The sequence below is a fragment of the Dryobates pubescens genome, chromosome W (genome assembly GCF_014839835.1).
Source record: "Dryobates pubescens isolate bDryPub1 chromosome W, bDryPub1.pri, whole genome shotgun sequence".
In the NCBI taxonomy this organism is placed as follows: Eukaryota; Metazoa; Chordata; class Aves; order Piciformes; family Picidae; genus Dryobates; species Dryobates pubescens.
This window is the reverse complement of record NC_071656.1, coordinates 381096-407519: the sequence shown is the minus strand read 5'-3', so window position 1 is coordinate 407519 and position 26424 is coordinate 381096. Positions and strand designations below refer to the sequence as shown.

The following is a 26424-nucleotide window of genomic DNA, read 5'->3' as shown; positions in this document are numbered from 1 at the left end:
TTCAATTATCTCATGGTCGCTGGCCCCTAAACAGCCTCCGACCACCACATCACCCACCAGCCCTTCCCTGCTGGTGAAGAGGAGGTCTAGCATAGCCTTACCTCTGGTAGGCTCACTCAGCACCTGGGATAAGAAGCTGTCCTCCATGCATTCCAAGAACCTCCTGGACTGTCTCCTCTCTGCTGTGTTGAGTTCCCAGCAGATGTCAGGCAGGTTGAAGTCACCCATGAGAACAAGGTCAGGCGATCTTGAGACAGCCTTAAGTTGCCTAAAAAATGCTTCATCAACTTTTTCTTCCTGGTTGGGTGGTCTATAACAGACTCCAACCAGGATTAGCCTTCCCTCTAATTCTCACCCATAGGCACTCAACCTGATGATCCCTAATCTCCATCTCAATGGCATCTAGTGCCTCCCTGATGTACAGGGCCACCCCTCCACCCCTTCTTCCCTGCCTGTCTTTTCTGAAAAGCCTGTAGCCATCAATTGCAGCGCTCCAGTCATGTGAGTCGTCCCACCACGTCTCTGTGATGGCAACTACATCATAACTTTCCTGCTGCAGCAAGGCTTCCAGCTCCTCTTGTTTGTTACCCATGCTTCGTGCATTAGTGTACATGCACTTCAGCCGGGCTACTGGTTTCACCTCTGGCTCAAGCTTATCACCCCCAGTCTCCTGCCTGGGGGGACTGGTTTCAGCCCCTTCCCCCTTCGAATCTAGTTTAAAGCCCTATCTATGAGACCTGCCAATTGCCTTCCTAGAATCTTTTTCCCTTTGAGGGATAGGCCATTTTCATACACTCTGATCTTTCCCCTCCTCTGGGACAGATGTGCTTCATCTGTTGCCAGCTGACCTGGTGCATTAGACAGTTTTTCAATATCGAAAAACCCAAAATTCTTTTGACTACACCAGCCTCTAAGCCACTTGTTGATTATGGCTGCTGTCCTGTTCCTTATGGTATTCCCTCCTGTAACTAAGGGTATAGATGAGAAAATTATTTGAGCACCAGACCCCTCAATGAGATCCCCCAGGGCCCTGAAGTCATTCTTGATAGCCCTGGAAGTTCTGGTAGCAACATCATCATTCCCTAACTGCATAACTAGTAATGGGTAGTAGTCAGAGGGCTGCACCAAACTGGGCATCCTTCTGGTAACATCCTTGACCATAGCTCCCGGGAGGCAACAGACTTCCCTGTGTGTAGGGTCTGGCCTACATATGGGGCCTTCTGTTCCCCTCAGGAGAGAATCACCAATGACAATTACCCTCCTCTTTTTTTTAAGGGAGCAGGTCCTGATACCAGGGGAAGGCTGCTTGGCCTTGGGCTGCTTGGCCTCGGGCTGCTTGGCCTCTGTCAAAACCCCAGATGGTGTGTCCTCCATCAGAATCACCTCACCCTCGACCTCCAATGCCCTGTACTTGTTTTCCAAGGGCAGTGGGGAAGGTGTTGGGAGACAAGGAGGTTTAACTTTACTTCCTTTGAGAGGAATTTGTGTCCATTCCCCTCTGCTCTTTGAATAACCATCCTCTGCCTGGGAGGCCTGCAGAGCCTGGTTACTCAGGTCTGTTACCCTTCTACAATCTCTTACATCTCTAAGTCTAGCAACCTCGTCCTTCAGGCTGGCCACTAAGTTAAGTAAATAGTCAATCTGCTCACATGTTATGCAGGAGTTGTCCCCAGTACCTTGCATCTCAAGCACCAGGCTCCAGCACTGTCTGCAGCCAGATGCCTGGACACCTACCTCTTGCTTATGACACTTACCTACCTTCTTATATTCCCTCTCAGTCTGAGTCGAGACTGATTTCTTGAAAGCATTATTGCTGCGAGTTACCACCATGGCCAGCCCTGCCCGCCAGATTCAAAGGGGAAAGGGTTGTTAATTTCATGCTTGCCTGTGTCAAACATCGGGGCAGCTCACCAGAGGCAGAGGGATGGAGTGCTAGCAAGGGCTCTCCACTTGTTGCCCTGAGGCAAGCCAAGGACAAAGCATTGGGACACCCCAAGGGAATCAAGGGGGATTCATCTAAGAGGGTGGCATGGCCAGCACAGCTGAAGTGCCTCTATGCAAATGCACACAGCTTGGGCAACAAACAGGATGAATCAAGGGCCACTGTGCTGCTGGAATGCTATGACATAGTGGCTATTACTGAAACTTGGTGGGATGATTCCCATGACTGGAATGTAGGGATAGATGGGTACAAGCTCTTTAGGAAGGACAGGCAGGGTAGGAGGGGAGAAGGTGTTGCTCTCTATATCAGTGACCAGCTGGAATCAGTGGAGCTCCACCTGGGGAAGGATGATGAGCTGGTTGACACCACATGGGTGAAGATTAAGGGGAAGACAAGGGAAGGTGATGTTACTGTAGGGGTCTGCTACAGGCCACCTGAGCAGCAGAACCAAGCAGATGAGGCCCTCCTCAGGCAAATAGAGGTGTCCTCACATTCACAGGCCCTGGTCCTCATGGGGGATTTCAACCACCCTGACATCTGCTGGAGGGGCAACACAGCTAGGTACCAGTTGGAATGCATAAATGACAACTTCCTCCTCCAAATGGTAGAGGAACCAACAAGAAAAGGTGCTATGCTGGACCTTGTTCTCACCAACAGGGAAGGGCTGGTCACCAATGTGAGGCTCAGGGATAACTTTGGCTGCAGTGACAATGAAGCAATGAAGCTTTCTGAACAGATTTTATAATGTCTGTAGAGTCATGATTTGTAGAACAATTGGGGATTTGATAGAGATCTTCTGTAATATATTTTGCCACCTAGAGGAATGAAATTTAGACTATTTTCTAGTATTTCAAGTTCATCTCTTTTGCTTTCCTTACTGTCTTCTTTCTGAATATTATTCTCCTGCTCTCTGTTGAGTCCAGCATGCAGTGAAGTCAGTGCTGGGTGCTGTGATCCAGTATTTGCAATGCCCAGAATTGATAAGGAATGAAGACAGTGGGACCCCCTGTCTATTTACTCAGTCTGGGGTGGGCCTCTGCACCATGATCCTTTGAGTGTCAGTTCCAGCATTAGTATGGACAAACTGGAAAATTAATTTCTCCCAGCTCTTTTATATAATATAATTCTTGGTTCAGTAAATTTCCAAGGAAATATATCTTCAGAAAGCTAAATATTATATTTTGAATACATTAGTTTTAGTTACAATGAACAAATAGTGCAATAAAGATGTATTATGTGGAAACTTTTTTCTTTGTCTCCTTGGCACAGACCCCCCCTGCCACCTCCATTCCCAAACACAACTACAAGCTGGGTGATGAGTGGATTGAGAGCAGCCCTGCAGAGGAGGACTTTGGGGTGTTGGTTGATGAGACACTTGACACGAACTGGCAATGTGTGCTTGCAGCCCAGAAATCCAACTGTATCCTGTGATTCTGCCCCTCTGCTCTGGTGAGACCTCACCTGGAGTACTGTGTCCAGCTCTGGAGCCCCCAACACAAGAAGGACATGGTACTGTTGGAGAGGGTCCAGAAGAGTCCACAAAGATGATCAGGGGGCTGGAGCACTTCTCCAGTGAGGACAGGCTGAGGGAGTTGGTTCTGTTCAGCCTGCATAAGAGAAGGATCTGGAGACACCTTATAGTGGCCTTCCAGTACCTGAAGAGGGCTACAGGAGAGCTGGGGAGGGACTTTTTACAAGGGCTTGTAGTGATAGGATGAGGGGCAATGGCTTTAAACTAAAGCCGTGTAGATTTAGATTGGACATTAGTAAGAAATTCTTTATTGTGGTGAGATACTGGAACAGGTTGCCCAGGGAATATGTGTATACCACATCCCTGGAAGTGTTTAAGACCAGGCTGGATGAGGCCTTGAGCAACCTAGGCTAGTAGGAGGTGTCCCTGCCCATGTTGGGGGGTTGGAATCTTTAAGGTCCCTTCCAATTCAAGCCATTCTATGATTCTATGAGCTCTCTTGTAGGCCCCCTTCAAGTACTGGAAGACTATTATACGGTCTCTCCAGAGCCTTCCCTTCTCCAGGCTGAACAACCATAACTCTCCCAGCCTGTTTGTGTAGGAGAGGTGCTCCAGCCCTCTGATCATCTTTGTGGCCTTCTCTAGACCTGCTCCATCAGGTCCATGTCCTTCCTGTGTTGAGGGCCACAGAACTGGACACAGTACTCCATGTGGGGTCTCACCAGAGCAGAGGGGCAGAATCACTTCTCTTCATCTGTTGGCCATGCTTCTTTTGATGCAGCCCAGGATGCAATTTTCCTTCTGGGCTGCAAGTGCCCATTGTTGTCCAGCTTCTCATCCACTAGCACCCTCAAGTCCTTCTCTGCAGGGCTGCTCTCAACCTAGCTGCAGGACCCTGCACTTTGCCTTATTAAACCTCACAAGATTCTCCTCAGCCCACCTCTCCAGGACCCTCTAGATGGATCTCATTCTTCAGTCTTATCAACCACACCGCTCAGCTTGGTGTCATCTGCAGACTTGCTGAGGGTGCCTCAATCTCACTGTCTATATCATTGATGAAGACATTGAACAGTACTGGTCCCAGTACATCTCCTCCTGGACATCGAGCTGTTGACCACTATCCTTTGGATGTGATCATCCAACCAATTCCTCATCTGCTGGACAGCCCACCCATCAAATCCATATCTCTCCAGCTTAGAAAGAAGGATGTTGTGGGGGACTGTGTCTAAAGCCTTGCAGAAGTCTACACAGATGATATCTGTTACCCTTACCTTGTCCACTGATGTCACTCCATTGTAGAAAGACACTAAATTGATCAGGCAGGACTTACCAGAGCTTATCAGAGCTTCCAGGAGGATCTGTTCCATGATCTTCCCAGGCACAGGGGTGAGGCTGCTAGGTTGGTAGTTCCCAGGGTCCTCCTTTCTACCCTTTTTAACAATGGGTGTAATATTTCCCTTCTTCCAGTCACCAGGGTTGTCACCTGACTGCCAGGACTTTTCAAATATCATGGAGGGTGGCTTGGCAACTACATCAGCTAATTCTCTCAGGACTCTGGGGTGCATCTCATCAGGTCTTATAGATTTATGTATGTTGAGGTTTCTCAGTTGGCCCTGAACTCGATCTTCCCTATGGTGAGAGGGACTTTACTGCACTGGTCCTCATCTACTGGTCCATCAACTCAGGAGGGGGACAGAGCAAGATTGGCAGTGAAAACTGAGGCAAAAATGTTATTGAGTACCTCAGTGTGATGGGTTTACACCAAATAGAGTTTGGAATTTACCCCAAGGAGTAAAGTACCACACTGCACAGAATTTGGAAGTTAAATGAAATTATTATAAGAAAAAAAAAGGCAGATTAAAATACAAAAGTAAACTAAATATTAAAGGTAATAAATATATACAAATACATATGTACATATACAACTAGACAATAGCCCAGCTACCCCTTTATACAGACCCCCCTGTACAGACCCAGGCTTCCTTGGACAAAAGTCTAGAGGGTTGTTACTAGCTAACATGTTCTCTCTGTCCCGTTGTTGTTCCTTACCAGTAACCCAAACAAGAACAATCAGGCCAAGCAAGGCAAGGTCAGAGGGAGAGACCAGTAGGAAAATGAAAACAAGCAATGAGAAAAAGAAAAGGAGAAAAACAAGCTGTGCTTTTAGACTATATAGAAATTTTCAGAACCAATGAAATGGAATAAATTTATCTCTTATATTCTGTTCAGCCCCCTCGGGGATCATCCAGCCCCTGGTCTTGAATCCTCTGGAAAACTTATTTGCAATTAGGAAACTAGGGCATCAGCCCTAAACCTGTAACATTCAGCCTTCTCCATGTTTGTTGATACCAGCTCTCTATTCTCACTCTTCAGAGGGGGAACACTTTTTTTAACCTTCCTTTGCTGGTTGTTGTGCCTGTAGAAGCCCTTCTTGTTATTCTTTGTGTCCCTTGCCAGGTTCAGCTCTAGCTGTGATTTGGCCTTCCTGACCTCATCTCTACACATCTGCTCCTCCCAGGTTACCTGTCCCTGCTTCCACTATCTGTGCAGTACCCTCCTGTTCTTTATTTTCACCAGCAGGTCCCAATTCAGCTATGCTGATCTCTTCCCTTCCTTGCCTGATTTCTTACCCCTGGCGATTGAGAGGTCTTGAGCTCTATGGAAATGTCCTTAAAGGTCTGCCAGCTTTTCTCTGCTCCTCTGTCCCTGAGGATCATTTCCCAGGGGGCCCTACTATCCCATATTCCTTGGGACTGTGAACTCCATCACTGCATGATCACTGTGGCCCAGGCTGCCTCCAGTCTTGCCATCACTGATGAGTTCACTTGCATTTGTGAGGCATTGCAGGAGTCTCTTCAATTGCCTACAGCTTGCTGTGCTACTTTTCCAGCAGATGTTGAGGTGCTTGAAGTCCTTCAGCAGAATGAGAGCCTGTGAGTGTGAAGCCTCCTGTAATTGGAGTAGGAAGGCTTCAGCAGGCTCCCCTTGGTCAGGTGGCCTGTAGTAGATGCCAACCACAAGGTTCCCTTTGTTGCCTCTCTCTGATTCTTACCCGTGAGCTTTTGACCTGTTCATGGCAGTTCTTCAGGGACAGTTCTTCACACTCTATCCATTTCCTGACATAGAGGGTAATGCCTCCACCCCTCCTTCTTTGCCCGTCCGTTCTGAACAGCTTGTAGCCATCAATAGCCACACTCCAGTCATAGGATTCATCCCACCAAGTCTCAGTGATGGCTATCAGGTCGCAGTTTTCTAGCCACACAGTAGCTTCCAAGTCCCCCTGTTTGTTGCCCATACTGTGTGTGTTCTTGTAGAGGCTTCCACTGGGCAGTTGGCTGCAACACTTTCTTAGCAGATTCACTTGAGGTATTTCATGGGAGTTTCCTTGCTGGCTTCTACTGCTTCAAGAGCCCCCAGTGAGTTAATCCTCTGTTTATCATAGGCAAGCCTGATTTCTTCCCCCTTCATATCTAGTTTAAAGCCCTATCAGTGAGTCCCACTAGTTCCTGGGCAAAGACCCTTCTTCCTGTTTGAGAAAGGTGGCTCCTGTCTGGTGCCAGCATGTCTGGTGTCATGTATGTTAACCCATTGTCAAAGAACCCAAACTTTCGATGCTGACACCAGTCTTGGAGCCATGTATTAATGGAATGGATTTGCCTGCTGCTTCCAGTGTCTCTGCCCAGCACTGGAAGAAGGGAGGAAAAGATAACCTCTGCTTCAGATTCCTTCACAAACTGTCATAGGGCCCTAAAGTCTCTTTTAATTGCCCTTGGGCTACATGTTGCATCTTTTTCACCACCCACACAGAAGAGCAGTAGTGGGTAGTAGTCTGAGGGTCTCAGTAGGCTTGAGAGTTTCTGGTGATATCTCTAATCTGGGCTCCTGTGAGGCAAGAGACTTCCCTATGAGAAGGGTTTGCTGGGCAGATTGGACCCCCTGTTCCCTTCAAGAGGGAGTCTCCTACAACTGTAACTCTCCTTTTCTTCTTTGTGGAGATGGTAGTAATAATACAGGAGGTACTTCTTTCTGGTTTTAGTGACTCCTCCAGTGTGAGTAAATTGACACCCACATCATCCACTGACTGGTCCTCCACCTCTAGAGCCTCATACCTATTCTGCAGTGGCACCTGGGGAGGCACAGTAGGCAGAAATAGTAGTATTATTTATGTAATGCATTCTTTGGCATTTAGTAGTAATGATAAAATATATTTACATATATCACTTTTTTCCAAGCAGAAAAAAAAAAGTCAAGTATTGGGAGTATGTATTAAGGAAACTCATTCTACAAATGTTATTACTAGGATGATGTTTTCTCAAAACTGAACATTACCAACAATCAAAATAAATTTGCCTTTAAAAGAAATTCTTAAGTATTTTAAGGTATGGAAATGAACAGTAGAGCCATGAATCTTCTGCTTGGTGATATGTCAACAGTGTAAAAAATGTGTGAAGTTTCCAAAGCTTTTACAGTATAACCAAGGTTGGAAGAGACCCCAAGGATCATCAAGTCCAACCTGTCCCAACAGACCTCACAACTAGACCATGGCACCAAGTGCCATGTCCAATCTCCCCTTGAACACCTCCAGGGATGGTGACTCCACCACCTCCCTGGGCAGCCCATTCCAATGACGAATGACTCGCTCAGTGAAGAACTTTTTCCTCACCTCGAGTCTAAACCTCCCCTGGCACAGCTTGAGACTGTGTCCCCTTGTTCTGGTGCTGGTTGCCTGGGAGAAGAGACCAACCCCTTCCTGGCTACAACCACCTTTCAGGTAGTTGTAGAGGGCAATGAGGTCACCCCTGATCCTTCTCTTCTCCAGGCTAAACAATCCCAGCTCCCTCCTCCTTTACCTATTCCCACAATGTGTACACACCAATCTGGGACATGGAGCACACATCTTGTTATAAAATGTTTGTATTTACTAGCAGGTTTTTTGCTAAGGAACAGAGGAAGGAACTACCATTGCAGTATTAATGCAATTTATAAACATCTTTAGGGAACACTCTATATGTCATAATGTAAAATAGACATCTTACATGGAATTGATATTTTAAAAAAATATTTTCTAACAGTTGTAGGTAGTTGATGTTAATATCTGTAATATAATCTCTTTGTATAAAATAATTTCTGAAATGAGAGACTTCATTCATTAAAAAGGAAATGTTTGTAAAGTAATGCTACTATCTTCTTCTTAATAGGAATGATGATGTCGCAGTTTAATATTTCTCAGAATTCCATGCGAGGTAGTCCTGCATCTTCCAATTATCAACAAACCACTATCTCACATAGCCCTTCCAGGTAATGCTTTCTTTTAAATGGGGTGGTATGGGCAGCAAACTACGGTGACACTCAATTCTTGCAAGTATGTGAATGGAAAATGATCAGTGTCAAGACAAATTTTGCATGTCTGACAGCAGGGTGAGTTTCTTCATCTGGCAAAGACAACATCTTTTTCTTAGTAAGTTAATTTTTGTATTCTGAGTACTTATGATTCCCCATTCTCTCTCCTTCCTATAATTTTGGCAAATCTTCTTAATGCTTAATGAATATCCCTGCCTCCTGCCACCCCTCCAGCTCTTCTCTACCTATGGCAGAGACTGAGACTGGTGGCAGGAGGATGAGAGAAGGTGCTATATGTCGTGGCATGTATAACAGTACCAGTGTGACAGGAGGGTGGGAAAGAAGGCTTGTAAAAGGAGAGAGTGCTGCTGTAACAGTTATACAAAAGGCTGCTCGGAGAAGCCCAGTAGTTTGGCCAGTCTTCCAGCATCTTCCTCACCAACTTTTTTGTTCTTTTTCAAATTTAGAGTGTCAGCAAGTAGCATGTACCTATAATCCAGGCCTTTGTTAATATAATAAAGTACTCTGGACTAGAGGAAAAAGTTCTGCATGTAGTTTCGATCCAGTTACTGATCTTTAATGGATTTCATCTCCAGTTATTAGATAACATTATTAAAATAAACTTCTTTAACTTCAAGTTAGTGTAATAAAGTACTCTGTGTAGTGGGTTGAGAGAGAAGGCCCAGCTTTCCCTCCCCCACTCAGAAGAAGTTAAAAAAACCACAGTTAACTCAGCCGGAAAAGCAAAGGGAAAATGCTGTATTTTACAAGCAATGGGTAAACGCAGGATTTGTACACACAATATACACTATTTACAATATATACAGAAATATAAATCAAAGAAGGATACAGGAACAAAACCCCTGGTCAGAGGGGGTTCCCCCCGTACCCCCCCCCTCTCTCTCCCCCCTACCTCCCTTTTTCCCAAAGAGGGTTAGAGAGAGAGAAAAGGCAGTTATAAGAAAAGAAGAATTTTAGTAGCAAGAAATATTAGTGCTGGATTAATGCTTATCTGTTATCTGCGGCCCTTCTGGCCAGATGCCCAGAAGCAGACAGGCTGGAAGGGGAGAGCGAAGAGGAACCGAACTGAGGAAAGTTCCAGGTGCACTAAAACTTAAAGCTACATTCTACCAATCTACCAATGAAATTAATTTAGAGTATCAATATTTACAAAAACATTCAGCCAGAGTGTCCTAGCACTGTCCCTTTCTTAAAGGCATAGCCTCAAATGGTCACACTGTATATAAAATGCTCTGTATTTGCCCAAAACACGGTATGCTTTTTAACTTTTATATCTAAAAACTGATATCAAAGAGGTTTTTTGAATTGTGAATATTCTCAAAAACCTTGAAAAAGCCTGTAGATAGAATAGAATAGAATAGAATAGACCAGGTTGGAAGAGACCTTCGAGATCATCGCGTCCAACCTATTATCCAACCCACCTAATCAATTAAACCATGCAACCAAGCACCCCATCAAGTCTCCTAAATACCTCCAATGATGGTGACTCCACCACCTCCCTGGGCAGCCCATTCCAATGGGCAATCACTCTCTCTGTGTAGAATTTCTTCCTAACATCCAGCCTAAACCTCCCCTGGTGCAGCCTGAGACTGGGTCCTCTTGTCCTGGTACTGGTTGCCTGGGAGAAGAGACCAACCTCCGCCTGTCTACAACCTCCCTTCAGGTAGTTGTAGAGAGCAATTAGGTCTCCCCTGACCTTCCTCTTCTCCAGGCTAAGCAACCCCAGCTCCCTCACCCTCTCCTCATAGGGCTTGTGTTCCAAACCCCTCACCAACTTTGTTGCCCTTCTCTGGACACGCTCCAGCAAGTCAACACCCTTCCTAAACTGAGGGGCCCAGAACTGGACACAGAACTCAAGGTGTGGCCTAACCAGTGCAGTGTACAGGGGCAGAATGACCTCCCTGCTCCTGCTGGCCACACTGTTCCTGATGCAGGCCAGGATGCCATTGGCCCTCCTGGCTGCCTGGACACACTGCTGGCTCATGTTCAGCCTACTATCAACCAGTACCCCAGGTCCCTCTCTACCTGGCTGCTCTCCAGCCACTCTGACCCCATCCTGTAGCACTTCATGGGGTTGTTGTGGCCAATGTGCAGAACCTGGCACTTGGATGTGTTAAATCTCATGCCGTTGGATTCACAGTATCACAGTATCACAGTAACTAAGATTGGAAGAGACCCCAAGGATCATCAAGTCCAACCTGCTCCAACAGACCCCACAACTAGACCATGGCACCAAGTGCCACGTCCAATCTCCCCTTGAACACCTCCAGGGACGGCGACTCCACCACCTCCCTGGGCAGCCCATTCCAATGACGAATGTCTCGCTCAGTGAAGAACTTTCTCCTCACCTCGAGTCTAAACCTCCCCTGGCACAGCTTGAGACTGTGTCCCCTTGTTCTGGTGCTGGTTGCCTGGGAGAAGAGACCAACCCCCTCCTGTCTACAACCACCTTTCAGGTAGTTGTAGAGGGCAATGAGGTCACCTCTGATCCTTCTCTTCTCCAGGCTAAACAATCCCAGCTCCCTCAGCCTTGTGCTCAAGGCCTCTCAACCAGCCTTGTAGCCCTTCTCTGGACACGTTCAAGTGTCTCGATGTCCTTCCTAAACTGAGGGGCCCAGAACTGGACACAGTACTCAAGGTGTGGCCTAACCAATGCAGAGTACAGGGGCACAATGACCTCCCTGCTCCTGCTGGCCACACTATTCCTAATACAGGCCAGGATGCCATTGGCCCTCTTGGCCACCTGGGCACACTGCTGGCTCATGTTTAGGCGGGTGTCAATCATCACCCCCAGGTCCCTCTCCGTTTGGCAGCTCTCCAGCCACTCTGACCCCAGCCTGTAGCTCTGCATGGGGTTGCCGTGGCCAAAGTGCAGCACCCGGCACTTGGACTTGTTAAATGCCATGCCATTAGACTCTGCCCATCTGTCCAGTCGGTCGAGATCCCTCTGCAGAGCCTTTCTAACCCTCTAACTGACTAACATCTGTTCCCAACTTGGTGTCATCTGCAAAGTTGCTGATGACTGACTCAACCCCCTCATCCATATCATCAATGAAGATGTTAAAGAGGATGGGGCCCAGCACTGATCCCTGCGGGACGCCACTGGTGACTGGCCGCCATCCGGATGTGGCACCATTCACCACTACTCTCTGGGCTCGGCCCTCCAGCCAGTTCCTAACCCAGCACAGAGTGTTGACGTCCAAACCACGAGCTGACAGCTTAGCCAGCAATTTACTGTGGGGGACGGTGTCAAAGGCCTTGCTGAAGTCCAGATAGACTACATCCACAGGCCTCCCCACATCCACCAGACGGGTCACCTGATCATAGAAGGAGATCAGGTTGGAGAGGCAGGACCTGCCCTTCCTAAATCCATGTTGGCTGGACCTGAGCCCTTGGCCATCCTTCAGGTGCGCAGTTATTGCCGCCAGGATAATCTGTTCCATCACTTTCCCTGGCACTGAGGTCAGGCTGACTGGTCTGTAGTTTCCGGGTTCCTCCATCCGTCCCTTCTTGTGGATGGGCACCACATTGGCCAGTTGCCAGTCATCTGGGACCTCTCCAGTGAGCCAGGACTGGAGGAAAATGATGGAGAGCGGCTTGGCCAGCTCATCTGCCAGCTCTCTCAGCACCCGAGGATGGATCCCATCCGGTCCCATGGACTTGTGGGTGTCCAAGTGGCTCAGCAGGTCCCGGACTAATTCCTCATGGATTTCTGGGGCATTACACTGCTCCCCGACCCTATTACCCAGCTCAGGAGGCCACTCATCCTGGACTCCTACCTTGCTGTTAAACATCGAGGCAAAGAAGGCGTTCAGGACCTCAGCCTTTTCCTCATCTTCGGTCACTGTGTTCCCCTCTGTGTTCCCCATCTGTCCAGCCTGCCGAGGTCCCTCTGCAGAGCCTCTCTACCCTCCAGCAGATCAGCACCTGCCCCCAGCTTGGTGTCATCTGGCTTCTTGTTAATCCTTGTTAATCCTATTGAGCTAGTTTAATATGATAATTAAATCTTACCTGTCACTTTCATTCAAACTTCTTGGACCGACTTTTGGAAATTGTGTGTAGTATAGTATATGTGCAGATCTTATTTTAATAAATATTTGTGTTATAGCTTTCTTTGCCTAGGTGTAGGTTTTATGAATGCTTTTTATTCTGTGCTTTACTTTTACTGATGCAGTACCCGGACTGTGGCTCTTAAGTAATAATCAGCAAGTAATAATCAATCAATTAATAATCAAGTAATAATCAAGTAATAATCAATAATCAAGTAATAATCAATCAATTAAGTAATAATCAGCAAGGCCTTTGACACCGTCCCCCACAGCAAACTCCTGGCCAAGCTGTCAGCCCATGGCTTGGATGGGAGCACACTGCGATGGGTTAGGAACTGGCTGGAGGGCCGAGCCCAGAGAGTGGTGGTGAATGGTGCCACATCCAGCTGGCAGCCAGTCACTAGTGGTGTGCCCCAAGGATCAGTGCTGGGCCCCATGCTCTTTAACATCTTTATTGATGATCTGGATGAGGGAATCGAGTCCATCATCAGTAAATTTGCTGATGACACCAAGCTGGGGGCAGGAGTTGATCTGCTGGAGGGTCGAGAGGCTCTGCAGAGGGACCTCAACAGGCTGGGCAGTTGGGCAGAGTCCAACGGCATGAGATTTAACACATCCAAGTGCTGGGTTCTGCACATTGGCCACAGCAACCCCATGCAGAGCTACAGGCTGGGGTCAGAGTGGCTGGAGAGCAGTCAGGCTGAGAGGGACCTGGGGGTACTGGTTGATGGTAGTCTGAACATGAGCCTGCAGTGCACCCAGGCAGCCAGGAGGGCCAATGGCATCCTGGCCTGCATCAGGAACAGTGTGGCCAGCAGGAGCAGGGAGGTCATTCTGCCCCTGTACACTGCACTGGTTAGGCCGCACCTCGAGTACTGTGTCCAGTTCTGGGCCCCTCACTTTAGGAAGGATGTTGACTTGCTGGAGCGTTTCCAGAAAAGGGCAACAAGGTTGGTGAGGGGCTTGGAGCACCATCCCTATGAGTAGAGATTGAGGGAGCTGGGGTTGCTTAGTCTGGAGAAGAGGAGACTCAGGGGTGACCTTATTGCTCTCTACAACTACCTGAAGGGGGGTTGTAGTGAGGCGGAGGTTGGTCTCTTCTCCCAGGCAACCAGTACCAGAACAAGGGGACATAGTCTCAGGCTGCGTCAGGGGAGGTTTAGGCTGGAGGTTAGGAGGACGTTTTACACAGAGAGAGTGATTGCCCTTTGGAATGGGCTGCCTGAGGAGGTGGTGGGGTCGCCGTCGCTGGGGGTGTTCAGGGCGAGGCTTGACAGGATTCTTGGTTGTATGGTTTAGTTGATTGGGTAGTGTTGGATGATAGGTTGGACATGATGATCTCGAAGGTCTCTTCCAACCTGGTTAATTCTATTCTATGCTATTCTATTCTAAAGTGAAGTTGGGAAGGTATTGATAGCTTAAAATACAGCTTTTGAAGGGGTTTCTTGGTTGCATTAGAATTTTATCTCTTACAGAAGTTATAATTTTCCAAAGGTATAGTATTCCAAATAATAAATAATGCATTTTGTCTATATTTCCTTTTCCAACTTTTAAAAACTCTTGTTAATTTTATTTTTAGCCGGTTTGTGCCACCACAAACAAGCTCTGGTAACAGATTTTTGGCACAACAGAATAGTCCAGTGCCTAGTCCATATGCTCCTCAAAGTCCTGCAGGATACATGCCATATTCACATCCTCCTAGTTATACACCACATCCTCAGATGCAGCAAGGTAAGCCTGTAATGTTTGTTTTAATTCTCCTATCTCATGTCAGCTTTGCCTTCATGTGTATGTTTCATGGCTCTCTAACTTCTTTTAAGGAGTCACATGCGTAATGAAAGTCTTGGAGTTGATAGGGTGCTTTTTAGGTATCTTACTTTCCTGACTATACAGAATTGTAGTGTATTTTTTTTTTTTAAAGGAAAAAGAAATTGTAAAAGACATGTTCATGTTACATTACTCCTCCCCTATGCACATCCATTTTGCCTAGTTGTCGCTTATACTTGACAATAGAAATAACAAAATAAAAAAGCCCCAGTTTTATTCATTAGCTATGGCAATCATTGCTCTGTACTAGCAAAAACCTAATTTTGCCAGTGCAACGTAAGTTTTCCTGCTAACTTATGTAGCCTTACCAAAACTTTGTAGTTTAGACTAGACTAAATTGGATAGAATTATGCTCAATTTATACAGTAATTTGGCAAAGATGACTTTCAGAATGAATGCATTTCTTTGTTTTTCCTTTTTCTTGAACAGCATGAACATTAAGTATCCAGGCTTATTTTTTTTTTATAAACAGAGTTATCTTTGGATTCTTTTAAAACATCTCTTCTTAAAGTTTAGTAGCATGCTTAGAATTTATATAGCTGTTCTGTATGTAATATTGTGTGTCTAATGAATATTATGGAAGTTTCTAAAGGTAGTAAATACAAATTGTATAGAAGAAAATAAACTTTTCTATAACCTACAAGAATATGATAATGACTCTAATTAGGATAGATGTGGAGAGAAGCTTGGCTAATCTGTACATGGAATTTAGTTTTAAGTCCTCTTGAAAATTCAAACTGTAGATATTTACTTTTATTCAAGACTAAGGCCAAGCAGTCCCCACCAGCTATAATGACCGGCTCCACAAAGAAAAGGAGAAGGGTTATAGTTGTTGGGGACTCTCTCCTGGGGGGTACTGAGGGACCCATATGTCATCCCGACCCATCCCACAGGGAGCTCTGCTCCCTACTCGGGGCACGGGTAAGGGACATTGCAGGGAGAATCCCAAAGCTGATCCATCCCTCTGCTGGTAATACAGGCTGGGAGTGATGAGATTGACAAGAAGGGCACCAGGGCGATTAAGAAGGAGTTCAGGGCCCTTGGACAATTGATTGATGGGGCAGGAGCTCAAGTGGTGTTCTGCTCAGGTCCCTCAGTGGCAGGGGAGTACACTGAGAGGAACGGGAGAACCCACACCATCAACAATTGGCTCAGGGGATGGTGCCAGCGACGGAACTTTGGTTTCTTCGGTCATGGGGCAACTTTTACTGCACCTGACCTGCTGGGTCCTGATAGGCTGCATTTATCTAGAAGGGGTAAGAGAGTCCTAGCACTAGAGTTGGCAGGGCTCATTAGGAGGGCTTTTAACTAGGTCTGAAGGGGGTGGGTGAGGAAATCAGTCCCTCTGCAGAGAAAAGAGTAGGGCACAAATTAGGGTCAATTGAGAGGTCGGGAGCCCAGCTGCAGTGCATGTACACCAATGCACGCAGCCTGGGCAATAAGCAAGAGGAGCTGGAGGTCCTGGTCCACCAGGGCGACTATGATATAGTCGCCATCTTAGAAACATGGTGGGAGAACACGCACGATTGGAGTGCTACACTGGGGGGTTACAGGCTCTTTAGGAGGGACAGGTGAGGGAGAAGAGGAGGAAGGGTGGCTTTGTATATTAGGGAGTCACTTTCTGCCACAGAATTTGAGGTGGCAGATGAGGGAATTGAGAGCCTGTGGGTTAAAATCAGAGGGCAGCCCAACAAATCTGACATCCTGGTTGGAGTCTGTTACAGACCACCCAACCAGGATGAGGAGGTTGATGAATTATTCTACAAACAACTGGAGGCTGTCTCAAGATCATCAGATCTTGTCCTTGTGGGTGGCTTCAACCTGCCAGATATCTGCTGGGAAGTTAATTCAGCAGAGAGGAGGCAGTCCAGAAGATTCCTGGAGCGCATGGAGGACTGCTTCCTGATGCAGCTGTTAAGCGAGCCTCCCAGGGGACAGGCTCTGCTTGACCTGCTGTTCTCCAATAGGGAAGGGCTGGTGGGAGATGTGATGGTGGGAGGCTGCCTAGGGTGCAGTGACCACGAGATAGTGAAGTCTTCAATATGCAGGGAGATAGGGAGGACCAGAGAAGGACCTGGGGGTACTGATTGACAGCTGCCTAAACATGAGCCAGCAGTGTGCCCAGGTGGCCAAGATGGGCAATGGCATCCTGGCCTGCATTAGGAATAGTGTGGCCAGCAGGAGCAGGGAGGTCATTGTGCCCCTGTACACTGTATTGGTTAGGCCACACCTTGAGTCCTGTGTCCAGTTCTGGGCCCCTCAGTTTAAGAAGGACATCGAGACACTTGAACGTGTCCAGAGAAGGGCAACAAGGCTGGTGAGAGGCCTTGAGCACAAGCCCTATGAGGAGAGGCTGAGGGAGCTGGGATTGTTTAGCCTAGAGAAGAGGAGGCTCAGGGGTGACCTCATTGCCCTCTACAACTACCTGAAAGGTGGTTGTAGCCAGGAGGGGGTTGGTCTCTTCTCCCAGGCAACCAGCACCAGAACAAGGGGACACAGTCTCAAGCTGCACCAGGGGAGGTTTAGACTCAAGGTGAGGAGAAAGTTCTTCCCTGAGCGAGTCGTTCGTCATTGGAATGGGCTGCCCAGGGAGGTGGTGGAGTCACCGTCCCTGAAGATGTTCAAGAGGGGATTGGACGTGGCACTTGGTGCCATGGCCTAGTCGTGAGGTCTACTGAGACAGGTTGGACTCGATCCTTGGGGTCTCTTCCAACCTTAGTTATACTGTGATACTGTGAAGATATCTGTGGCAAAAGGATTCAATTGAGAAAGCTGAATTCTTGTTCAGATTCCAGACCTCTTGCATCTAACTCATTAATATCTACTTGTCAAGGGTTAGTGCTGGGCTGGGCCACCACTAAATGGGTGACAGATACTCTCTATGAACCCCTATGCCTTCCTAAAGGGGAAGAGAGAGGGAATAAGCGAGACTGATGAATTGGAAAACTGAAGCCAGTTTAATGAAAATAATAACAATAAAATTAAATAGATACAAACCCAATACTGAACCCAATCTCCCTGATGGCAATTACAACACCATCATTACTGATGCTGTGGGCAGGCACTGGGGAAGTCCCAGACTGGACTCGCTGGCAGATGGAAGCTGAATTCAGGAGCTGGATTCAGGAACTAGATTCAGGAACTTATGGATTGGGATTGAAGACAGAATGGACAGAGTCCTCATCTGTGTGGTTCTTTGGGCTCCAAAAAAAAATAATCAAATATATAGGTTAGAAGATTATGAAAATGTATGTAAAGTCTTACAGAGAGGAGACTCTCAGCATAAATTACAGTGCAGCAGTCTGGAGGAACTTATTTACATGGCAATCACATCACCACTGATGCTTGGGAAGTCCTAGATTGGACAGAGTAGAAGAAAGATGGTAAACTGATTTGGGAACTGTATTCAGGAACCTGTGGATTGGAATTGAAGACAGAAGAATGGACATATTTCTTTTTGGATACCAGTCAATGAAGAAGAGAGCTTGGTCCTTGTGATCCCTCAGCTTTATGTGGAATATGATGTATATGGAATGGAATCCCTTATTTGTCAGTTTAGGGTCACCTGTCCTGTCCGCTCCTCCCTGCATGTGTGGCCTTTTACTTTATGGCACCCCAACGTGGGGCACAAGATTAGCAGTGACCTTGGCCTGCATGCCAGTACTTGATACTAACCTTGGTAGGGTTATCACTGCTAGCAGCAGCCACTGTATGTGCAAACATGCCATTAACTGCAGAAAGTGCAGTTATTGAGAAGAGATTGAGCTGAAAAGTAAAAAATCACTGAACAGAATTAGTTCTAGCTCAAACCAGAACACCACTATTATGATATTTTCAGTGAAATTTTTGAGAGTTAATGACTGCGTGACTATATTGGTATAGTTATTTATAATTTTTTTTGTATTTCAGCTTCAGTATCCAGTCCCCTTGTCACAGCTGGCATGAGGAATCTCCATGAAAATAAAGTTTCAAGTCAATTATCTGGAAATTCAGCTAATCATCATGCTGATAATTCTAGACATGGCTCAAATGATGACTATCTACAGATGGTGCATAGGCTAAGTAGTGATGTATGTTACCTAGATCCGTTTATTATAATAAAGAATATATTTACTATGATAAAACAAGTATGTGTTTAGCTGCCTTAAGTCAGATATGTTATGATGTTATTATTGATGAATAAAACCACTACAAATATAATTCAGTTGTAGATATGTCCACTCAACTCTGCAACTTTTATGTGCAAGTTTTATTTTTTTTCTAGCTCTCTTTCCTTTGGAACAGTTTGTAACATTGATGAAATTAGGAAAAGTAAAAAATCTTATTCATGTGAGTTTGTTTTAACGAAATGGTAGAGAGTCTCTGCAATTGTTGTAGCAACATATTGATGTAAATACTGGATTCAAAATAGGTGTATAGTTAACTTTTCTTTCAGAAGAATCCCTTAACTGTCAATTAGACTTGATGTATTTATCCTATTGGGTAATATAGTAGTAGTAGTGTTGTCAAAGGCAAGAATTCCTTCTGACACTTTTCCGTTACTGGTCTGTTGTGGGCTTTTATGTTCTTTTTTTAAAAAATAAGATCTTTTCCCATAGTGATTTCAGTTCATGTGGAAAGATTCTTGCTGAAACCTTGAATCTGATGGAAATAAACCAGCAATTTCTCCCACAGTGTTTTGAATTTCTTAATAAGCATCTTAAGAGCACTTAAGGGCAAAGAGCTTAAGTTTTATTTTTATTTTTTGACTGTAGCTCTTTGAACAGTGTGGTCATAATGATGACTACAACAGTGAGCATAACAGTAGTTTAAAAATTTCATCAAAACCTTGTGGCAAGGGGGCCTTTTTTTTTTCTTTTTAATGTATTTTTATGGTTTATTGAGCTTACAGAAACTGTGGACAACACTTGTCTTCCTAAATTAACTTGCGGAAGCAAAAAAAAAAGAAAGCATTGTATTTAACAAGTGTACTATTAACATCAAGCTCCCTAAATCCCTTACCAGGATTAATACAGTAGAACTCCAAGTTATTAGATTTATTAGGTTTTTTTTAATGCAATAACTATGCTGATTAAAAATATTAGCTAGGAAGTAGTATCTTAAGAGAGTTTTGTAATGAAGGAATCTATCAAAATACACAGTCATCATATGTTTTTCTCAGTCTGTACTTCACCAATGGAAATTCTTCAAAATAAGAAGCTGTTCTTGGTATTAAGTGTAGATACACCCCCCAACTATGTTAAAGGTGCACTTTAAAGGGAATCTTGGTTTTGTTAAGACAAGATTTTTGGACAAATTTAATATTAGGAGAATTTATTTAACAATGTTTAATGAGGAAGCAATGCAACCACATCCTAGTTCATGAAAACTTAGAAATTAAACTCATTCAAAAGTGACGTACTATGAAAGCGAAGTATACCATCATTGTTTGGTTTAATTGGAGAAGTACTAAAGGTAAATTGTAATTATACCTTTAAAAGCTGATTTTTAGAATCTATCATGTAAAAAACAGTTTGAAGAATTTGCAGTAATAAGCTTAATTAGAAGGGACCTTAATAATTTTGTAGCTTTTCAGAAGCAGTGTGACCTTTGGCACAGATAATTATGAATGAAAATTCTTCAATCATAAAACATGAAAACTTTACTTATTGTTTAGTGTTTATCTCAATATTTTTTTTTCCTTTAAAAATTATGGATAATTAGAGGATATTGTGTATTGGCAATAGTATAATTTTACAAAATCAGCAAATATACTCTGGACATCTCACTGCCCATATACTCAATTTAAGGATCATTTTTTTATAAACATGAGAACATTCCTAGATTAAAAATTTGTGCTTACATTTCTCCATTTGATGAACTTCTGAACTAGGAAACAGTAAACGAGCTCAGAAAACTTGTCAGTTCTAGTAGGAATAGCATGTGTATCTGAAAGGTCATCTGCCTAGTTCCTCTGTTTAGTTAATTTTATAAAAGGCATCTTTGCCTGTGTTCTTGGCAGTCATGGGTAGAGGACCTCTTCTGTCTTAATAAAACATATTTTTAAAAGTTACTAAGTTTCCCCTGTCCCAAGTATTGGAAGATTTTTGAGATTTATTACATTTCAAAGGAGCAGTCATGATAGATTTACCAAGGGGAAATCCCGCTTGACTCATCTGATAGCCTTCTATGATGCCATAATTGGATGGGTAGATGCAGGGAGCCCAGGGGATGTAGTCTACCTTGACCTTAGTAAGGCTTTTGACACTGTCTCCCATAACATCCTTGTGAGTAAGCTCAGGAAGTGTGGGATAGAAGAACAGAAAGTGAGATGGATTAGGAACTGGTTACAAGATTGAGTCCAAAGAGTGGTGGTCAATGGTGCCAAGTCCAGCTGGAGAGCTGTAACTAGTGGAGTCCCCCAAGGATCAGTGTTGGGTCCAGTCCTGTTCAACATCTTTATCAATGACATTGATGAGGGGACAGGCAGACAGTCTTCTCTGAAATTTTGCCAATGATACCAAACTGGGAGGCTTGGCTGAGACACCTGAAGGCTGTGCAGCCATTCAGCGAGATTTGGACAGACTGAGAGCTGGGCAGAGAGGAACCTAATGAGGTTCAACAAGGATAAGTGCAGAATCCTGCATCTGGGAAGGAAGAATAAACTTGAGCAGTACAGGTTGTGAGGTGATCTGCTGGAGAGCAGCCCTGTGGAGAAGGACCTGGGAGTCCTGGTGGATAGCAAGTTCTCCATGGGTCAACAGTGTGCCCTTGTGGTCAAGAAGACCAATGGGATCCTGGGGTGTGTTAAGAGGAGCGTGTCCATCATATCAAGGGAGGTTCTCCTGCCCCTCTACTCTGCCCTGGTGAGACCTCACCTGGAATATTGTGTCCAGTTTTGGGCTCCCCAGTTCAAGAGGGACAGGGATCTGCTGGAGAGAGTTCAACGGGGAGCTACCAGGGTGCTGAAGGGACTGGAGCACTGCCCTATGAGGAGAGGCTGAGAACCCTGGGGCTGTTTAGTCTGGAGAAGAGAAGACTGAGGGGGAATTTAATAAATGTTTAGAAATATCTGAGGGCTGGGTGTCAAGAGGGAGGGGACAGGCTCTGCTCAGTTGCACCCTGTTATAGGACAAGGGGCAATGGATATAAACTACAGCACAAGAGGTTTCACCTCAACATGAGGAGGAACTTTTTGACTTTGTGGGTCACAGAGCACTGGAACAGACTCCCCAGAGGGGTTGTGGAGTCTCCTTCTCTGGAGACTTTCAAGACCCAGCTGGCTGTGTTCCTGTGTGACCTGTGCTGTATTCTATGGTCCTGCTCTGGCAGGTGGGTCAGACTCAATGATATTCAGAGGTCCCTTCCAACCCCTAACATCCTGTGAGCCTGTGAAAGATAAGCCAATTTTGAAAATTTTTGCTTCATAATTTCAATGTATTAACTAAACAAGTGACATATATCAGGAAATTAATTCATTTTGACTTGCTATAAAATGCATGCACCTTTAAGATATATTTACTTTTATTTTATCAAATATTAATATTAGATTTCTTTATACATAAAACTCTACTCATGTGAGGCGACAGTCCTCTTGCAAGCATCGTTGCTTTGCAACAATAAGTATAATTAATAGCACAGTATGAGTTTTAGATTAATTTTGCTGTGGGAAGAAGAAAAAGGTGATAGAACTGTTTTGTAAGTGCCCATGGATGGTGAAACTGATGAAATCTGGTATCTTAAAGATTTATATTCTTTACCTTGTAAGCACCTTCAGTCCATAAATGTCAAACTTTTTTTCCTTTTCTCTAAGCAGTGTGAACTATGCCTTCACTAGTTGTAATATGTAGAGTGGCTAGTCTACTGCTATGCATGTGGAAATTGTTTGGCCATTATCAGAGGGAATGTGTAGCTGCTATCTCAGCTGCTGCAATGGGAGTGCTACAGATTTTGTTTGGTCCTGATGTATGCTGGAGGTTATAAATGAGAAGTGGTAGTTTGCTTAACTGAAAAAATAATATGGCATTCTAATAAACTTTTAAGGGGTATGTTAAGTGAAAAAATAGTAAGTTCTTTTTACAAAAACTACTATTTATACTCCGATTCATTCAGTTGGTATTGTGTAAATTTAATCTTTTTGCTTTTCAATTGTTTAACTATGAGTGTATGTAACAAAAAAGTTCTAAATGGATTCTTAATTTCAACCAAAAGTGCTTATTTAGCATATTTATTTCCATGTGCATAATCTGGTTGTAGATACTTCATAAGACTGTGTTTTAGAATGTTGCCTATATAGTCTAATAGCAGTCTAAATTACAAAGATTTTTATATAAATATTTTCCTAATATTTGATGTGTACTTTTTCATCCAATCCATTTTATCAGTATGTGTTCATGTTTGTAATATTTTTTTTATCATTGTCACTTTAGGATGGCGATCCTTCAATAAGGAGTGCTGCATCTTTTTCCTTGAGGTCACCACAGTCAGTCTGCTCTCCAGCTGGAAGTGATGGAACCCTTAAAGGTAGTCATACATATCAATGTATTTTTTTCCTCAATTTTAAAGAACAGACACTTAAAAGAGATATTTGATGAATTCTCCTGAATTCTTTATTTCAATAGTGCTAAAGAGTATGTAACTGAGTTTTGGATACAAAATTATTTTGATCCCAAATCCAGAAGATATTTCTGTAGGTCCAAAAATTGACAAATCATACTTCAAAACAAAGCTCAAATTCATGGAGGATAGAGGAATTTTGAATTTTTTTTGAGGATTAAATTCTTTATAAGAATTATTTCAGTTGCTCTCCATAAGGAATGGTTTAAAGGCAGCATTACAAGTATTGAACTCTTCACTAGCTCAAAAGTGTTTTAACATGCAGTACTTGTCTTGATTGTGACCATCAGAACAGGAAATTAAAAGTAGCTCAATGAACACAATATTGCATAAATGAAGCCTGAAAGCTTTAGCTGTGGAGAAGGAATAGGGTGAACTGTCAGCTAAGAAAATAATTATTTATGCTAAAATCTGGAGTACATACCACTGTTTTTAATATCTCTAAGAACCAATGACTGAGATACATGAGACTTAGCAAGTCAGGAATTCGAGCATATTCTTGCTAATTTAAGTTTTCAGTGCTTATGTATTTATATAGCAATAGCAAAAAGATGCAACAGCGCTTTCTTCTCTTTAGCCCTGAAAGAAAATGAAATCTTTCTGGGTGGTCAGGTTAGGTGGAGAGGGAGAATAGGAGATGGGGGAGATTCTAGAGAAAGTGAGGGTATTGGTCTTATGCATTCTGGATAAGATAATTTTTTTGGAGGTGTTAGGGGGGGTGGGTGGAGGGGGATGGCTGCAATGATACACAATGGACAGACATGACTTTAGAGTAGTCATTTTATACCTGTGGCAAGATCACCAGGAAAACTTGAGTTAGATTTTTCAGTGTTGTGGAGGAAGGATGAAAGATAATGAACTTACATTGAAATGGGAGGTTCTGAAAAATGTTTTCACTATCTGGACAGTCAAACATTTGAAAAGCATATAGAATCTGTACATGTTCTATCCTTGGAGTTTTTCAAGACCAGGCTGGATAAAGCCCTGCATAATGTGACCTCATTAGAATCGTAGAATGGTCCGTGCTGGAAGGGACCTCCAAAGGTCATCCAGTCCAACCGCCCCACAGTAGGCAGGGACATCCCCAACGAGATCAGGCTGTCCAGGGCCTTGTTGAGCCTCACCTTGAATATCTCCAGGGATGGGGCCTCAACCACCTCTCTGGGCAACCTGTTCCAATATTCCACTACCTTCATAGTAAAGAACTTGTTCCTAACATCCAATCTAAATCTTCTCTTCTCCAGCTTAAAGCTATTGCCTCTTTTCCTGTCACTGCAGGCCTTTGTAAGCAGACAGGTACTGGAAGGCTGCTCTTAGCTCTCCCCGGAGCCTCCTCTTCTCCAGGCCGAACACCTCCAGTTCCCTCAGCCTGTCCTGGTAATAGAGGTGCTCCAATCCCTTGATCATTCTCATGGCCCTCCTCTGGACCCACTCCATCAGGTCCATGTCCTTCCTATATTGAGGGCTCCAGACCTGTACACAGTACTCCAGGTGAGGTCTCACCAGAGCAAAGTGGCAGAATCACCTCTCTGGGTCTGCTGGCAACGCTGCTTTGGATGCAGCCCAAGATGTGATTTGCCTTCTGGGCTGCAAGCTCACACTGCCTGCTCATGTCTATTCCCACTGCTTCGAGCATGAGGATTGATTGAAAACCACCTGAGGTTCCTTCCTAACTGAATTATCCTATACTCCTGTGACTGATAAATGATCTCTGTGGTTCATCTTCTGTAGGCATATACTGTGTTGAACAATGATAGAAGTGTGTCTCAAATGCAAGTGAGAAATACTTGTATAGCATGCCAGCAGCACCTATTTTAGGAGGTGTTGAGTTAAAGGACTTGTAAGACTTGTGTAAATGGCAAAGAACAAAGGTGGTGGTTGTTTTTTAAGTTGGCACACAAAATACATTGTGAATCTAAGCTACTTCCACTCATATATATGATTACCACTCAGCCAGAATAATATTGCTTTTTGGGTTATTTTTGTCCTTTTTTATGTTCAAGTTGCTGTTGTTTCAATTGATTGAACCTGTTTTTAAGGGGATACCTTTTCAGATTATTTCTGAAAACATTCTGATTTTACAATGCGCCAGGGGAGGTTTTAGGCTGGATGTTAGGAAGAAGTTCTTCACAGAAAGAGTGATTGGCCATTGGAATGAGCTGTCCAGGGAGGTGGTGGAGTCACCATCACTGGAGGTGTTTAGGAGGAGACTGGATGGGGCACTTGGTGCCATGGTTTAGTTGATTAGATGGTGTTGGGTGAAACTTCTGAATACAGCAGTTCTAAGCTGGAACAGCCAAAGCTGAGGTTTTTCATGATAAAATTTGAAGCCATTACCCTTGTCCCATGACTCCCGTCACTCCAAAGCCTACCCTCTTTCAGCTTAAAGCCACTACTCCTCATACTATCACTACATGACTTTGTAAAAAGTCCCTCTCCAGCCATCCTCTAGGCCAACTTCAAACATTGAAAGGCTGCTATAAGATCTCCCCAGATCCTTCTCTTTTCCATTCTGAACAATCCCAACTCTCTCACCCTGTCTTCATAAGAAAAATGCTCCAGCCCTCAGATCATCTTTGTGGCCTCCTCTGGACCTGCTCCATCTTCTTGTGTTGGGGGCTTCAGAGCTGGACACAGTACTCCAGGTGAGGTCTCACCAAAGCGGAGCAGCAAAGAATCTCCTCCCTCAAACTGCTGGCCATGCTTCTTTTGATGCAGCCCAGGATACGGTTGGCTTTCTGGCCTGCAAATCCAAAAATGCCACACAAATTTATGTTGTTCTTTGTCTCATATGCTATCCCTTTAAGTTTGAATTTTATATTAAGTTTTGTTCTTTGAAAGTGATTGTCAATATAGTCTATTAATTGAAATAAGTAATAATTTCTTTAGTGCAAAACTTGGAAAGATTTCCAGAGGCAGATTCTGTAATTTTTGGAGAGTACAGAATGAAAGATCTTGAGGGCTTCCTATCTATTTTTCTCTTGTGTTGGATGAGCTGTGCCAGTATAACTCCCAATAACTTCCATCTATTTTTTTTGTTGTTATTAAAATGACAGCAATGGTGTTTCCTTACTCTGCCATGCAACCTCTTCAAACTGTTAGTGCTTGAAAGCTTTTCTTCTAATACTTAGCCTGAATAATTTTTATTGCAGCTGGGCATGATACTTCTTGACTTTTTT

The 26424-nt window shown here is 44.4% G+C and overlaps 1 protein-coding gene across 1 annotated transcript in view; it reads left to right on the top strand.

Annotated features, from left to right (window-relative positions):
• LOC104301319 (nipped-B-like protein) overlaps window positions 1–26424 on the top strand; it is a 254016-nt gene that overhangs the window by 77540 nt on the left and 150052 nt on the right. Inside the window, exons 5-8 of the mRNA XM_054177739.1 lie at window positions 8612–8711; window positions 14403–14554; window positions 18560–18720; window positions 23059–23152. Of these exons, the coding sequence (XP_054033714.1) occupies window positions 8612–8711; window positions 14403–14554; window positions 18560–18720; window positions 23059–23152 (507 nt within the window). The remainder of the gene's footprint in view (window positions 1–8611; window positions 8712–14402; window positions 14555–18559; window positions 18721–23058; window positions 23153–26424) is intronic.